The 15,033-nt window shown below is 29.9% G+C and overlaps 2 protein-coding genes across 3 annotated transcripts; both read right to left on the bottom strand.

Annotated features, from left to right (window-relative positions):
* Window positions 1-277: 277 nt before the first annotated feature.
* Window positions 278-5,662, bottom strand: LOC133777955 (phospholipid scramblase family protein C343.06c-like). Its single transcript, XM_062217720.1, has 10 exons — window positions 5,609-5,662; window positions 5,424-5,518; window positions 5,288-5,306; window positions 1,975-2,040; window positions 1,784-1,840; window positions 1,620-1,681; window positions 977-1,097; window positions 815-892; window positions 621-727; window positions 278-498 (listed from the first exon to the last, which is right to left on the bottom strand). The coding sequence occupies exons 1-10, from the start codon at window positions 5,660-5,662 to the stop codon at window positions 468-470; spliced, it is 690 nt and encodes a 229-aa protein (XP_062073704.1). The 3' UTR covers window positions 278-467.
* On the bottom strand, window positions 5,026-9,221 carry LOC133834278 (pentatricopeptide repeat-containing protein At4g31850, chloroplastic-like). Of its 2 annotated transcripts, none has more exons than XM_062263839.1 (7): window positions 9,121-9,221; window positions 8,704-9,035; window positions 8,322-8,610; window positions 5,913-8,227; window positions 5,609-5,714; window positions 5,424-5,518; window positions 5,026-5,306 (listed from the first exon to the last, which is right to left on the bottom strand). In XM_062263839.1, exon 4 carries the CDS (start codon window positions 8,116-8,118, stop codon window positions 5,929-5,931), a length of 2,190 nt encoding a protein of 729 aa, XP_062119823.1. In that variant the 5' UTR covers window positions 8,119-8,227; window positions 8,322-8,610; window positions 8,704-9,035; window positions 9,121-9,221; the 3' UTR covers window positions 5,026-5,306; window positions 5,424-5,518; window positions 5,609-5,714; window positions 5,913-5,928. The 2 variants fall into 2 exon arrangements, with proteins under 2 accessions (XP_062119823.1, XP_062119824.1); XM_062263840.1 differs by lacking the exon at window positions 9,121-9,221 and having other exon boundaries at window positions 8,322-8,452; window positions 8,570-8,610; window positions 8,704-9,111.
* Window positions 9,222-15,033: the final 5,812 nt, after the last annotated feature.

Below are 15,033 nucleotides of genomic sequence, written 5' to 3'. Positions count from 1 at the left end.
GACTCATCACTCTTTTTGTTCAAGATTTTGATTTATTTTCTGTTAGTTTGTTCTGTTTTTTTTTCTTTTTGGAATCCAATAAGCTGTAATGATTGTTTTCTTGTTTTGTTTTGTGAAATGTATTGGGGTATTATAATTTTGTGAAATGTACTGGGGCATTTTTGCAGTACAATCAAAGAGAAAGAGGTCCTCACAAATCACAACACAAGTAAAAGTTTTTTTTTTGTTTGTTTAACAATCATTTGCTTCATTTCTATATTGCTCAACAATACAACAATGGCCAAATATAGAGTCTCCTTAATTGTCAAGGTTTGTATCAAATTGAGAGTGTCACATATGTCAACCAAAAGAAAAAAAGCAAAACATCCTTAGGGAAGAGGAGGAGCGTATGAACAGTTCAGGACTCGACTGATTCGATGAATAAGCAAATAGATTCTCAACTGTACAACAATCAACAAAACCGTAATCTACTCGCCAACCGCTATCAAAGGCAATCCCCTGAAGAACAAACAGAAAAACAAAATGGGAGCAGAAAACAGAAGAAAATACCGAAGCATATATGCATACCAGGCAGGCAATAAGATGTGTAAAGATTAAGTAGTAGTGTTTGTTTAGCTTACCAGCCACCATGTCTTGAGAAATAGTCATTGTCTAATGATATAGCAAGAGCAACAGCCACAGGTCTCTCCGATAAACTCAGTGGACGGAACACTTCCAAATCTTGGACCTGCAGCCCGAACACCAACTGTGAAGACTGAATAAAACAACCAAAGGCATTGGTAGGAAACGAAATATTCATAGGTATGCAACCTACCGCTTCAGCAGCTCCATGCTTGGAGCTTGGATCGGTACTTCCAAAGCGAATCACGTATTGACCAGCATCAGTAAAAAGCTGTACATATATTTTTAATTTGTACTCAAGATAAAAACAATGATAGAAAATCATGTGATGAAACTGAAAGTGAGAAAACCTCACCTCAAAGCCGAAACCTCTCCAGTCACGATCTATCTCAGCGAGCACATGGCCATTGATGTCCTTCAAAGTGAATGTCCAATTCCAAAAGCCAGGGTTTTCAACCACTGCAAACTGCTTGTTCCTACAAAACAATTGATGGTTATGTTTCAATGGGAGATTGGAAGAAAGGTGCAATGAATTAAAGAACTTAAACTCAATCACTAATGACTTGTTTTTTTATATATAACTATATTGAAATGATAAGAACTGCAGAGTGTAAGGCCCTATTCTGATAGACCCCAGATATAGAAAATATGATAGAAATGGTAAACAAGTAGAATAGAACAGATATTATTGGAAATCAAAGAGGAGAGAGAGAGAGAAATAATGTGACCAGCAAAGAATTTGAGAGTCTTGGCACTCTCCCACATAGCAAAAGCTCTCAAAATACATTCACACAATTCATGACCCTCTAATTCTCTACTCTTCCATATATATACTACTCTATCCCAATTCATCAAATACTCCATCAGTTTAATTACCTATATATTCTATCAATTCCCTCTTTACCCCTCCTAACAGTGATCATATTCTTGATTAAGTAGCTTCAGATTCAAGTCTCTCAAAAAGATAGAGAAAAAAAGGGTAGGAAAGTGAGAATTACCCCAGGTACAAATCATAAATCCTCCTCCATAGATGCCATCGCCTGTGAACCACCCCAACTTCCTATAAATTATCAAATAGGTGATTGTATCAACGATCATACTGCAATACACTGGAATATCTCATATAGTACAGGTAAGAAGAACAACTAACGGATAGGCTTACCTTTCCATTGACCTCTGCATAAATTGAGCTGTTTATCCACCAAAACGGCCTACGTACCTAATGCCTTGTAAACAAAATAAATCAAAATACAATGACAAAATCTATACAAAAAATATATATGATATTAGAAAACGAAAAAGAGTACCAAGAAACTTGACACTCAAATATTAAAATAAAAAAAATACACTCACCCTGAAAAGCTCATTACCCTCTGCATTAGTTACAAGAGCAACAAAAGGGCGCCTCAAGCGAAGAAACTTCAAAATGAAATATACGCATTAGATAGTTACATATTAAAGATGGATACATTGGAACAGAAAGAAAAGAAGATAAAATGAATATTGACTACACAAATCAAAGATACATACATCATCACCATCACCATGAATATTGACTACACAAAAGTCAAAACATTGATCCTATGTATTGAGGATGTCATTACAGTTAGGGTCAATAATGTGAAGTATGAAAAAAAGAAAAAGGGTGGACGGAATGTTTAGTTAAGCAAACATGAATTCCTTTAAGTTACTTGACATATATAGAACTTGATACTTAAGAAAACAAATCTACAACTTGACACAAATCACAATGGCGCTAATTCAACAAAAAAGAACAAGTTTATAAAGTATACTATCATCACTATCAAAAAATTACTCATATAAACAAACAAAAAAAAAAAGTATCAACATCTTTATGCGAATAAAAAAAAGTTTATGATTTGGAACTTCAAAAATAATTTGGACAAAATACTAAATATATAAGATAATATAACAAAGATCAAATTACCTGGATTATGATTTTGAACCTTTACATTCTATATTTACTTATTTTTGGATTCCAAGTATTCATATTTAATTTTATTATTATATTTTACTTTATACACATTTAGAACTTATTAATTCATATATATATATATATATATAAATAAACTTACGAGCATATATTGTTGTAAGGTGTGGAATATGTCTTGGTCTTTTCTTTACAGTAAGGTGTTCTACACATAAGTGTGTTTTTTTAAAAAAAAAAAAACAAAACCAAAATTATAAATATATATTCTAATTGCTAATGTTTTAGGGAATGGCCATTATAAAATAAAAAATAAATTATGTAGTTACTGAACTTATTATAGAAAGAAAATTTGATGTGAATGATAATGTATAATCCTTTTTTAAGACATTCCATAGTGATTAAAGTTTTGGAATCAATACAAAATGATGGATAATGATTTACAAAATTTTCTTTACTTATACAAATTAATTTAAGTAATTTTACCAGAAATTTAAGTATTCATATTTAAGGAATTTGATTAATTCTTCACATTATACATAGTCTTAAAGTGTTTGTAAAAAGAAAAGAACATGTGGGGCATTATTTTGATAAGAACAACTTAACAGTTACATATTTATTTATATTTATATATATTATATATGCAAGTCTAAGAAATAAAAAACGTATATATATGATCATTTTATTTATATTACCTTCAAAACAAAAAATATATATTTATATGATTTGAGTTGTCGAATATTTTTTTATATATAATTATATTTTGAAAATACACAATATTTATCAATTCCTACAAACGATAATATAATGAAATTACAAAATTAAGTTATGTAAATGTTAATTTAAATCTTAAAAATCTTGAAATTGACTCATAATTTAGTTTTCCATTGAGCCCCATTTACTATAACTCCTGGTTTGGTTGATTATGTACAATTTATAATAGGACAATATTTTTTATAGAGATTTCACTTTAAACCTTATTAATTCATCACCAATTAGTTGTGAGATAATTATTTCATTCATATATATACATGTAGCATCATAACCCTAATTTGAAAAATTATATAACTGTTTTCTTTGGTCAATAATGATATCGATTTCTACTGTTCTCATTTTAACAACACGTCAGCCAAGACATGCATCTATCATAAAAAAAAATTCCACTCATATTTTCCAAGCACTACTGGCCATTACATTCAATAAAATTTCATTTTTGTGTGAAGACTTTCAAAGCCAAAACACTAGGAAATTGTGATAATGGCTGACTCAAGACTTGGACAGACAATAGTGCAATATATAACATAAAATAAAACGTTTAATACCCTCATTTCAGCATTTTAAATTATCTGAAATTTTTCAAAAATTTATAAAAAGTCTCATGTAACTGCATCATACACCGTGATATAAAAAATGATTGGGATTCTCAATTAATTTTAAAATAATACTGTTATAAATTAATGATTCGAATTAATTTTGGAAGTAAATAGTACTGCAGTTCATGGAATTGTATATATATATATATACATATCACTCACAACTATATATATATATAAAGGTAGAGAGGGAGATGAGGGTGGTTTGGTTTGTGATAATATTGTTATGGGTAGTCATAATGGTATTCCATAATCCTCCACCTTCTCCCAAACTTGCTGCAACTTGTTTTCGTCGTCCTTGTATAAATGATCAAGTTACCCCATACTCAAAGGGTCGCAAAAACATGCCTTATTCACGGCGAGTTCCACCACCACCAGTTGGTAGTAAAGGTCCAATTCCTTAATTAAATTAAACAGTTTGTTATATATGCTTATTATGATATATATTTATATATATATAATCAAAATAAAAGTTTCTTGATTTATGCATGCAGCAAAACTAGTAGTCTTCGTTTTTATTATATATATTCTAGTAGTAGTACTACTACTACGTACCTCTGCTCCAGGAAATTTATTATTATGTAAGCTTGCTTATTTACCTTTTGGTCCAACAATGAATGTTTGTTTGTCTTCATCAATACTTTGAAAGCATATGCTATTAATTGCTGGAACTTAAATAATAGTAGGCTTCGTACGTACGTATATAATTATATAAATATACTTATTATAAATACAGTATTTTGTGAGTTGAATTGTGTAGTTCTAAATATTCACTACACTAAAATGCCCCTTTTACATTTGTGGCAGTAATACAAGAGCATTTGCGTCAATCATGATATTGATGAAATCTGAAAAATAAGATATTAACATGCGTATATAATCTGAAAAATTATATTGCGATGACTTGGTTAGAACTTAAACGCGCCGTTTTCTTTTCTTCTTTTGTGTTTAATTAATTAGCATAATTTTTTAGTACAAAAAAATAAAAATAACAACACTTGCATCCACTATTTCTTTTAACCACTTCCTGCAAGGGATGCATCTTTCAGTACAATATTAGAGAGAGAGAGATCTCATAACAAGTAGTAAAAGCTTGCTTAGCAATCATTTATCTTCATTCTGTATAATGTTCAAACCAACAATAACAACAATGGCTTAATAAAGAAAATATAGCCACAAATAATGGCCATAGCTACTATACTTCTTGATGTAATAACCAAAAGGAAAAAGTATAAAAACACCCTTGGGGAATAGGAAGAGCATATGAACAGTTCAGGCTCCGATTCGAATAGGCAAATAGATTCTCAACTGTACAGCAATGGGCAAACTGTGTCTACTCGCCAACCACCATCAAAGGCAATCCCCTGAGGAACAAACAAAACCACAAAATGGCAGCAGAAAACACAAGAAATAGTCACTGTCCAAGGATATATGCATATCAGACAATGGGCTGTGCTAAGAAAAATAAGTGTTTAGCTTACCAGCCACCATGTCTTGAGAAATAGTCATTGTCCAATGACATAGCCACAACTCTCTCAGATAAACTCAGCAGACGGAAGACTTCCAAGTCTTGGATCTGCAGCCGGAAGACCAATTATGAAGATTGAATACACTGGAATATCTCATATATTATAGGCAAGAAAGACCAAATAGCAAACAAGTTTACCTCTCCATTGACTCTGCATAAATTGAGCTGTAGTTTATCCACCAGAAAGCTCATTTACCTCTGCATCAGTTATGTGAGCAACGAAAGGACACCTCAAGCGAAAAAACTTCAAAATGAAAAAGAAGAGATATTGTGGTCAGCGTATGTTCTCTCAAAACAGAGAGTTTATATTAGAGAAATTGCAAAATATAAGATTAGCCACATTATATTATAATGTATTGTAACACAATACAATACAATAAAAATAACAGAGCCATGTTTAGTTCCTCAAGTTTTCAACTGAAATATTGGGAAAGCCCATTACCTTTTCTAAGATGGTCTTATGAAAAAATACTGGGAGTTTGATTAGAAAGCTGTACAACCGTTCCCACATTCGGATCGCAGCCAACAACTATCATTTTCTTGTAAACTGCAAAAGCATGATCTGTATTCCCTGACGTGATGTAGGCTCGAATGAGAGCATTGTAGGTGAAAACGTCAGCTTCAAAACCCTTAAGCTGTAGTTCTTCATACATACAAACTGCTTGCTCCACCATTCCCGCCATCCCAAGACTGAGTATTAGTGAGTTGTATGTGTAACGATCAGGACAAATTCCTCTGCTCTGCATTTCATTGTAGAGTGATAAAGCTTCTTCTACCCTCAGTGATCTTCCAAGTGCATTAATCAAAAGTTTATAACAAACTATATTAAGACTAAGACCACTCTGCTTTAGTTCCTCAAAGTAACACAGAGCTTCATCAACATTTCCTAAAAGACAGAGAGAATCCACAAGAACGGTGTAAGTCTTAAGGTCTGGCCTTATTCCATCTTTAACCATTCTTCTGAACAAATGACAGGCAGTTTCCACGTCTCCTGCTTTTCCAAACCCATTTATAAGAATATTAAAAATCACACGATTAGCTTTGCATCCATATTCTGCCATCTCATGGAAGAAAAGCATTGCTTCTTCGTGTCTTCCTAACTTAAAAAGTCCATCAATGAGCGAACCATACGTATGAGGAGAGGGGGAAAAATCACGACCAACATGATCATAGTACAAATCAATAGCCTTATCGACACAACTAAATTTCACTAAACTGGAAATGAGTATGTTATATGTGATTGTGTCAGGCTTGCATCCCCCACTACACATTTCTTCATATATTCCCAATAGTTTAGTGATTTTATCTGACTTCCCATGCTCACCAATGATTTTCCCCGACTTCCCATGCTCACCAAGTAACAAGTTGTATGTGAAAATATCAGGGACACAACTACTTTCCTTTAATAGTCCCCTAATCAAGGTGTTGTAAGTACGAAGATTTGGTGAGATCCCTTTCTCTTTCATCACATCCAAAGTATCAAACGCCTTGCCAACATTGCCTGCTTTGCAGAGAGCATTAATAAGAATGGTGAATGTAACTACATCAGGAGCAAAACCATCAGCTTCCATTTCATCCCAAATTTCTTTCATAGAATCTACCTCTCCACAATCACTTAACTTGCCCAACAAAGTGATATAAGTAACACGATCAGGTTTGTGCCTGCTAGCTTTCATATCTACAAACAATGCCTTTGCATTATCAATTTTACCTGCATTACAGAGAGCATCAATGAGAACATTATAAGTAACAACATCTGGCTTGCATCCCTCTTTGTCCATTCTCTTCAATACATCATAGGCCTCATCAATTTTCCCTGCCATTCCAAGAACCCTAATGCATATGGTAAATGTATAAATATCAGGCCTCAATCCCAAACGTTCCATCTCTTTTAACAAACTCATTACAGTTTGAGTATCCTTTTGCTTTCCAAATGCCACCATCAGTGCTGAATACACCTTCAAGCCAGGCTTCATCCCTTCCATAACCATTCTGTTGTAAACCTCCAAAGCCTCCCCACAAAACCCTGACTGGAGAAGAAAACAAATCAGCCCATTAAATGAAGACGCATTTAAAACGAACCCAGCATTTCTCATCTTCTCAAGCGCAATTGGTGCTTGTCGAATTCCACCCCTTATGTAAAGACCATCAAAAATAGCTAGATAAGTGTTCAAACTTCGTTTAACCTTTTTCTTCTGCATTAAATCAAAAACAGCAGCCATATCCTCCACCCTCTTATGAGTCATCAAAACTTCAAGCATGTAATTGCAAGTTTTAGTGGTGAGAACAACATTAGAAGTGGAGGGGGCACTTTGCTCAGCAACAACCTTGAAATAATAAAATGCAGAATATGGGTCCTTGGTAGACTTAAGAGCCCTTATAAACTCTTGTGAAGATTTCAAAACTTTCTTCTTCTTCCTCTCCTTGGTTAGACTCAGTTCCACTCCTTCCTTTGGGATTTTCATAACAAACCCACATAGACCCATTTGTTTTCTCAAGGGCCCGTACGAGGAAACCTTTACATTATTTCCAAAGCTTCTTCCTTTAAATGACACACTATGATAATGACTAGAAGAAGTAGCTATTACTATTACACTCTCTGTAAAAGCAGCACAAGTATAACTGAAACTACCACTATTATAATACATACTTGAAGAGCAATACCAATCGAACAAAACAAAATCAGCAAAAAATAGCAATTTCCAGACACTAAACAAAATTCTCTTCCATGCCCCGTTAGTGTTTGTCAAATTGCCCCTGAGATACCGAAATATGCATACACATAAATATATATATATATATATATATGTATGTGTGCGTGCGTGTATAAAAGAAAGGAGCAGACACTTACAGAAGAGGTTAACCACAAAGCTTGGTGGTTATGGCGACTGAAGTGAGAGTGAGAGAGATAGGTGACGAGGGCGTTCGCTCGGATATCTCTTATCTGAAGTTTTTTTTTTCTTGGATAAAAATTTAAATAGCCTGCTTTTTTTTTTATATAATATAAAAAAAATTGAATATATAACAAACAAAAAAATTAATTCTTTTTTTCTCAAAATAAGAAAGAGGAAAGTTGTGAAATCTTGACAAGAGGCTTACGATTCTTGAGCTCCACTGTCTCCCATAAATTACAGTTGTTTCTGTTTCAAAGAAAATTCAGGTGAGACCTCTCTGGGTCTGAAAGTTTCCTCGTTTTTCTTTTTAATCAAAGAAAGAAGAAGCAAAGATGAGACCTTTGAAATGGGATGATGAAGTCATAATGGTACTGGAGGGAACTAGCAGTGTGGAGTTGGAACACGCTTTCCCATTGTGTAGTGCTCAAGCAGCTCAACAATACAACAATGGCCATATATATAATATATACTTCTTAATAGTCAAGGTTGGTATCAAATCGAGAGTTGTGTCTCGGGGAAGAGGAGGAGCATATACGAACAGTTCAGGCCTTTGATCGATTCGAAGAATAAGCAATAATCATTGTCTAATGATATTATTAGCAAGAGCAACAGTCACACAGCACAGCTCCCTCCGATAAACTCAGCAGACAGAACACTTACAAATCTTGAACCTGCAGCCAAAACACCAATGGAGATTGAATAAATCAACCAAAGGCATTGGTAGAAAACGAAATATTAATTGGTATGACAACCTACCACTTAATTGAAATAGTTAAGAACTGCTATGGAAAAGTATCTCATATCAATGATAGTAATTAATGCGACTAACGTAACAAAATTCTATAAGTAACTTGTTATTGATGTGTTAGCAAAATATAAATTTTGTGTGAAATTTTGTTATTGATTTATTAATCTGAATTTAATATTATTATATTAATAAATTGATAATTGGGTAGTCATATTTATAGGAAAACTTCTGCTAAATTTTTTAAAAAAATATTTAATACATAAGAAATTTTAATATTTCAAATACTTACTTAGGTGAAATTCACATGTTTAGTTGTATGAACACTTTAGATGTTTATATGGTACTTAGCTTTTATTTTTCTATGAATGTGTATATATATGTACATTAAGTCTATATAGTTTGTGAATTTGTTTTATTTTAAATTTATTGGAATGTTCAAATATATTTATTAACATTAAAATAATTATAAATTAGAATTAAAAAATTAATTATGAAAATATTTAATAAAAACCAAAATAATAATAAAAATACTTTTCTTAGAAAAAAATACATTTGACCTCGGTTATTATGTAATAACTGAAGTTAAATAGTACTATTTAACTTCAGTTATTATTTAAAAACCGAAGTTAAATGGTACATTTTAACTTCGATTATTATGTAAATGGCTTTAACTTCTGTTTTTACTTAATAGCTGAAGTTAAAGGATACCCTTTAATTTCGGTTTTTAAATACTTTTAACTTCGTTGGGATTAACTTCACTTAATATCTCCGCGATATCCAAATAATAACAAGCGAAAAAACTGAAGTTAAAGTCTATTTTTGTACTTGTGTAGAGAAGAAACTAAGAACAAAAAAGAAGTCAAATGATAAGACGAGAGAAAATAATGGAATAGGTATAATGTGTAAAGTAGGGTGAAAATTAATAGAACTAATACTATTTTGATGATATTATATTGTCTAGAGAAGAAATTTATTTTAGTCTCAAGAGAAAAATCAACTAAATTGGAATAATTGGCTTTCTATATTTAATCGATCGAAGATTAAATAATGAAAGAAAAAATGAATCATTTAACTCAGCCATAACTTATAAGATTTTTCAACATTATATATTAAATTATTATTTATTATCAAAGTGAGTTAAATTATTTTTGTTCAAAAGTCAAGCATATACAGTACAACTGACGGTAATAGTTTATCTTTTTTTGTCCATTTCTTTTACGAAATTTGACTTAAAACTATAGCCTTATTTTATACCTTCTTATTTATTCATTTACTTAAATGAAAAAAAAAATAACATGATGTTAGTAATTTTTTTAACTTTTAAATCAAATGGCAAATATTTTAAATGGTGCAAGGGAGCACTATATATATATTAAAATATTGTGTAAAATTTAACACTATATTGGCCACATACATTAATTAGAGATGAGAATTTTAAAAAAATATAACTTTTATGATATTAATGTGCAAAAATATGAGAATTATATATTTTTTTTAATTTATATGAAAAAAATTATTAAAGAAAAAATTAAAGTATATGAAACTCAATTAGTAGCAAACTAAAATATGACAATTCCACATTTTTTATCATAGTTGTGTTTTTTTTTTAATTTTAAAGATTATTTTATTTTATTTTCATTTTTTTTCTTCATTTTTAATTATTTTTTCAGTTATTTTTTTTCCTTACTTATTTTTTTCCTTCAAAATTAATAAAAGGGTTTATACCTTTTTAGACCATGTGTTTTGCATCATTACCTGTTTGTATCATGTGTTTTAACAAATTATTTTTTTGACCCTGTGTTTTGTAAAATTGTTCAAATAGGCCTCTAAACCTGATTTTGATTAATAAAAAATTGAATATAACAACACAATTCTTAGGCAGAATGACTGTATTTTTGTTCTGAGTTGTTAGTTTGATGAATTATTTGTGATTTTAGTTAAAAAAAAAATTGATCAAAATCGGGTTTAGGGGTCTAAGAATTGTCTATTTGAACTATTTTAGAAAATACATGGTCCAAAAAGTAATTTATCAAAACACATGATCCAAACAGGTAATGAGCCAAAACACAAGGTCTAAAAAGGCATAAACTCTTACTAAAACTTAATTAAGAGTAAAATTATGGCATAAACCAACTTTTATATAAAAATAAATCTATAAAAATGAAAATTCTTAAAAAGAGTCATAGATTAACTTTTTTTTGAAAAAAAAAAACTATATTTTTGCACACTCTATAAAATTCTCATATAAAATGTAATTTCATCATCTTATTTGACTGACACAAAATGAGTATTTTGGTATAGTAAATATTTAGGACTACACCGTTCAACTCACAAAATACTGTATTTATAATAAGTATATTTATATAATTATATACGTACGTACGTTATATATGGCTGACTTAAACAAATCATCACTTCATAGAGCCTACTATTATTTAAGTTCCAGCAATAGCATATGCTTTCAAAGTGCGAAAGCCCATCTCTGGTTTCAGTGACTTCTTAATGAAGAACTTTAATTTTGAGAAGTTAAAACTCAAAAAGTTAAAGTAGAAATTCAACCAAATAATAAGCCCAATATTTCGTTTAATTTCATAGTTTTCAAACCATAATTAATGTATAATACATGATCTATATATGCCTTTAATGTTATTTCATGAAGGACATGCAATCTTTTTATATTGTAATAAAATTATCTGTTTAATTTGACGCAAAATCTATATTATGGACTAATGAATAGTAATAATGATTGCTAACCAATTGTATTCATTAATTGTAATAGAAATAAAAAAGAGTGAATCCACTATGGAATTAAATGTATTGATAAAGACAAACAAACATTCATTGTTGGACCAAAAGGTAATTAAGCAAGCTTACATAATAATAAATTTCCTGGATCAGAGGTACGTAGTAGTACTACTACTAGAATATTTATAATAAAAACGAAGACTACTAGTTTTTCTGCATGCATAAATCAAGAAACTTTTATTTTGATTATATACAATTCCATGTACTGCAGCAGTTTGTATCATTACTAACTTTTACTTGATATGACACTTCAACTCTAAGAACTAGCAAATGTACATTCAATAATAATAATTTTACAATTACTTCCAAAATTAATTCGAACCATTAATATATAACAGTACTATTTTAAAATTAATTGAGAATCACAATCATTTCTTATATCAAAGAAAATAGTCTTTTCTTTGGATAGATCTCGAAAAAATATCAAAGTTAAAAAAAAAACAATCAAAACGGACAACCGAGCACGAAGTTATGCTTGGTAAAAGTTTTGAAAAATTACACTACTTTTCTCTACGGTTTTCTTAAGAAAACCGCGGAGAAAAGTAGTGCAACTTTTCTCTACGTTTTTCTCTCACTTTTCCTACTTTACATTGCGTTTTTTAAAAGTAACAAAGTTCCTAAGTGTCCTTCAATCCTTTTCTCTGCGCTTTTTATTTTATATTAAAAAAAAAGCGCAGAGAAACCCTATATTTGTAGTAGTGTAACTAGGCTAAACTACCACATCACTGTGTGTAATGTTTAAGTGTATATTTTGGGTGTACATATTATTACTCGTAAATATATATATCTATATCAATGTTGTGTTTAAATATGATATATGTACAAATTATTGATATAAATATTTATATATACTAGAAATGTAATTCATTCTATTAAAATGTGAACCAATTTTGTCTTAATTTGTTTAATATATTTATGTCATACATTATATTAAACATTTTTTATTTATTTTTATCATATTATTTATCTGTTTAAAATTTATATGATACAAGAGCAATAAAAGGGGCCTCAAGCAAAGAAACTTCAAAATGAAAAAGATGCATTAGAAGTTACACATCAGAGATATATATGTGCATCGACACAGACAGAAATGAAGATAAAATGAACACCACATTTGGTACAGATACATCACCATAAGTAATGACTACACCATATTTATACAAACTTATACAATTAATTAAAATAAATATTATAAACTAATTATTTTGACTAACTTAACAAAATTCTATAAGTAAATTGATATTGATGTGTTAGACTATCTCCAATACAATATGTAAATTTTGTGTCAAATTGTAACGGTTGTTAATGTAGATCATTTTATCAAACAATTGAACGTACGCCAGTTAATGCCTCATTAATGATAGTTATAATTAATATAATGTTCTGATGAGTTTGTTGTGAGATTAGCTATATTGAAGAAATGCTCTTTAATTTTCCATGCATAATAGATATGTATTCAATTAGTAAGTGTGATTATTTGATTGATGAGATTAGTTAGATAAGTAGAGAAGAAACTAAATAAGAACAAAAAAGAGGTCAAAGGATGAGACGAGAGAAAACAATGGACAGCATACAACGTGTAAAGTAGGGTGGAAATTAATGGAACCAATACTACTTTGATGATATTATTTTGTCTATTGAGAAGAAATTCATTATAGTCTCAAGAGAAAAATCAAAACGTGTAAACTAAGTTAGAATAATTGGCTCTCTATGTTTAATCGATCAAAGACTAGACATAGGATCGCGATAGACTATATACGTTAATGGCTCTCATGTATACGTTAATGTATAATTAATGGTAGTAATTGATGTTGGGGTAATGACTTTGTTGTGAGAGTATCTATTGAGAAGAAACGTCTTTTAATCTCATTAATTAGTGATAGGTAGATGTATTTATCAAAAACAATTGATTTGATAGTAGAGACAAAGTAGGAAAATAATACATAACCAAACGTGTAAAGTAGGGTAGAATAATACTTAGACTTCTAAATTATCAACATATCACTACTTTTCTAATTTTATTGAACACTTGATAGATGTAGTAAGATTAGCTATATTGAAGAAATGCCTTTTAATTTCCCATGCATGATAGATATGTATTCAATTAGCAAGTGTGATTATTTGATTGGTGAGATTAGTTAGACAAGTAGAGAATAAACTAACTAAATAAAGTACAAAAAAAATGTCAAAAGATTAGACGAGAGAAAATAATGGACAACATACAACGTGTAAAGTAGGATAGAAATTAATGGAACCAATACTACTTTGATGATATTATTTTGTCTATTGAGAAGAAATTCATTAGTCTCAAGAGAAAAATCAAAACGTGTAAACTAAATTTGAAAAATTGGCTCTCTCTATGCTTAATCGATCGAAGACTAGACATAAGATAGTGATAGATTATACACGTTAATGGCTCTCTATGTATAATTAATAGTAGATGTTGGGGTGATGACTTTGTTGTGAGAGTATCTATTAAGAAGTAAAAGTCTTTTAATAATCTCATTAATTAGTGATAGGTAGATGTATTTATAAAAAACAATTGATTTGATAGTAAAGACAAAGTAGGAAAATAATACATAACCAAACATGTAAAGTAGGGTAGAATAATACTAGACTCTAAATTATCCATATATCACTACTTTTTTAATTTTATTGAACACTTGATAGTTGTATCAATCTCTATAGCCTTTTGTGATTGTCAATCTTTATAATATATATGATTATGTATAATTTATCAAAAGCATGTTTGAATGTTTTCGTACAACTACTCCATAACATTTAAAAGAAAAAAAAAAATCATAGAAACTAATTATTTTTTATTATGTATAATTTATTAAGTGTTGATTAATTATAATTATTTTTTTGCAGCAGGTCAATTATAATTATTGAATTAAGTTATTTTGATACAAGTTAAGATCATAGAAACTAAAACACTCTTAATCTTGGTATGATTAAATAAACTGAATTTAATTAATTAAGTAGAAATAAGTGACGTGATGATTCAATTTCCCTTCTCAATAATTGATATCAATATTAATAAGTGTGTAGATAATGGAAATTAATTAATTAGAAAAATATGCTTAACTGGTTTATCATCACATAATTAATAACAA

Source organism: Humulus lupulus, chromosome 5, assembly GCF_963169125.1.
Source record: "Humulus lupulus chromosome 5, drHumLupu1.1, whole genome shotgun sequence".
Classification (NCBI taxonomy): domain Eukaryota; kingdom Viridiplantae; phylum Streptophyta; class Magnoliopsida; order Rosales; family Cannabaceae; genus Humulus; species Humulus lupulus.
The sequence above is the reverse complement of the archived record's forward strand: the minus strand, read 5'-3'. Positions and strand labels throughout refer to the sequence as shown.

Coding starts and splice junctions, on each gene's coding strand:
- LOC133777955 (XM_062217720.1), bottom strand. CDS start 5,662: ATGAGCTTTCTGGTGGATAAACTACAGCTCAATTTATGCAGAGTCAAT. Junction 1,841..1,974: donor AGGGTAATGAGCTTTTCAGG/GTGAGTGTATTT, acceptor ACAAGGCATTAG/GTACGTAGGCCGTTTTGGTG. Junction 893..976: donor GGAGAGGTTTCGGCTTTGAG/GTGAGGTTTTCT, acceptor ATATATGTACAG/CTTTTTACTGATGCTGGTCA.
- LOC133834278 (XM_062263839.1), bottom strand. CDS start 8,118: ATGTATTATAATAGTGGTAGTTTCAGTTATACTTGTGCTGCTTTTACA.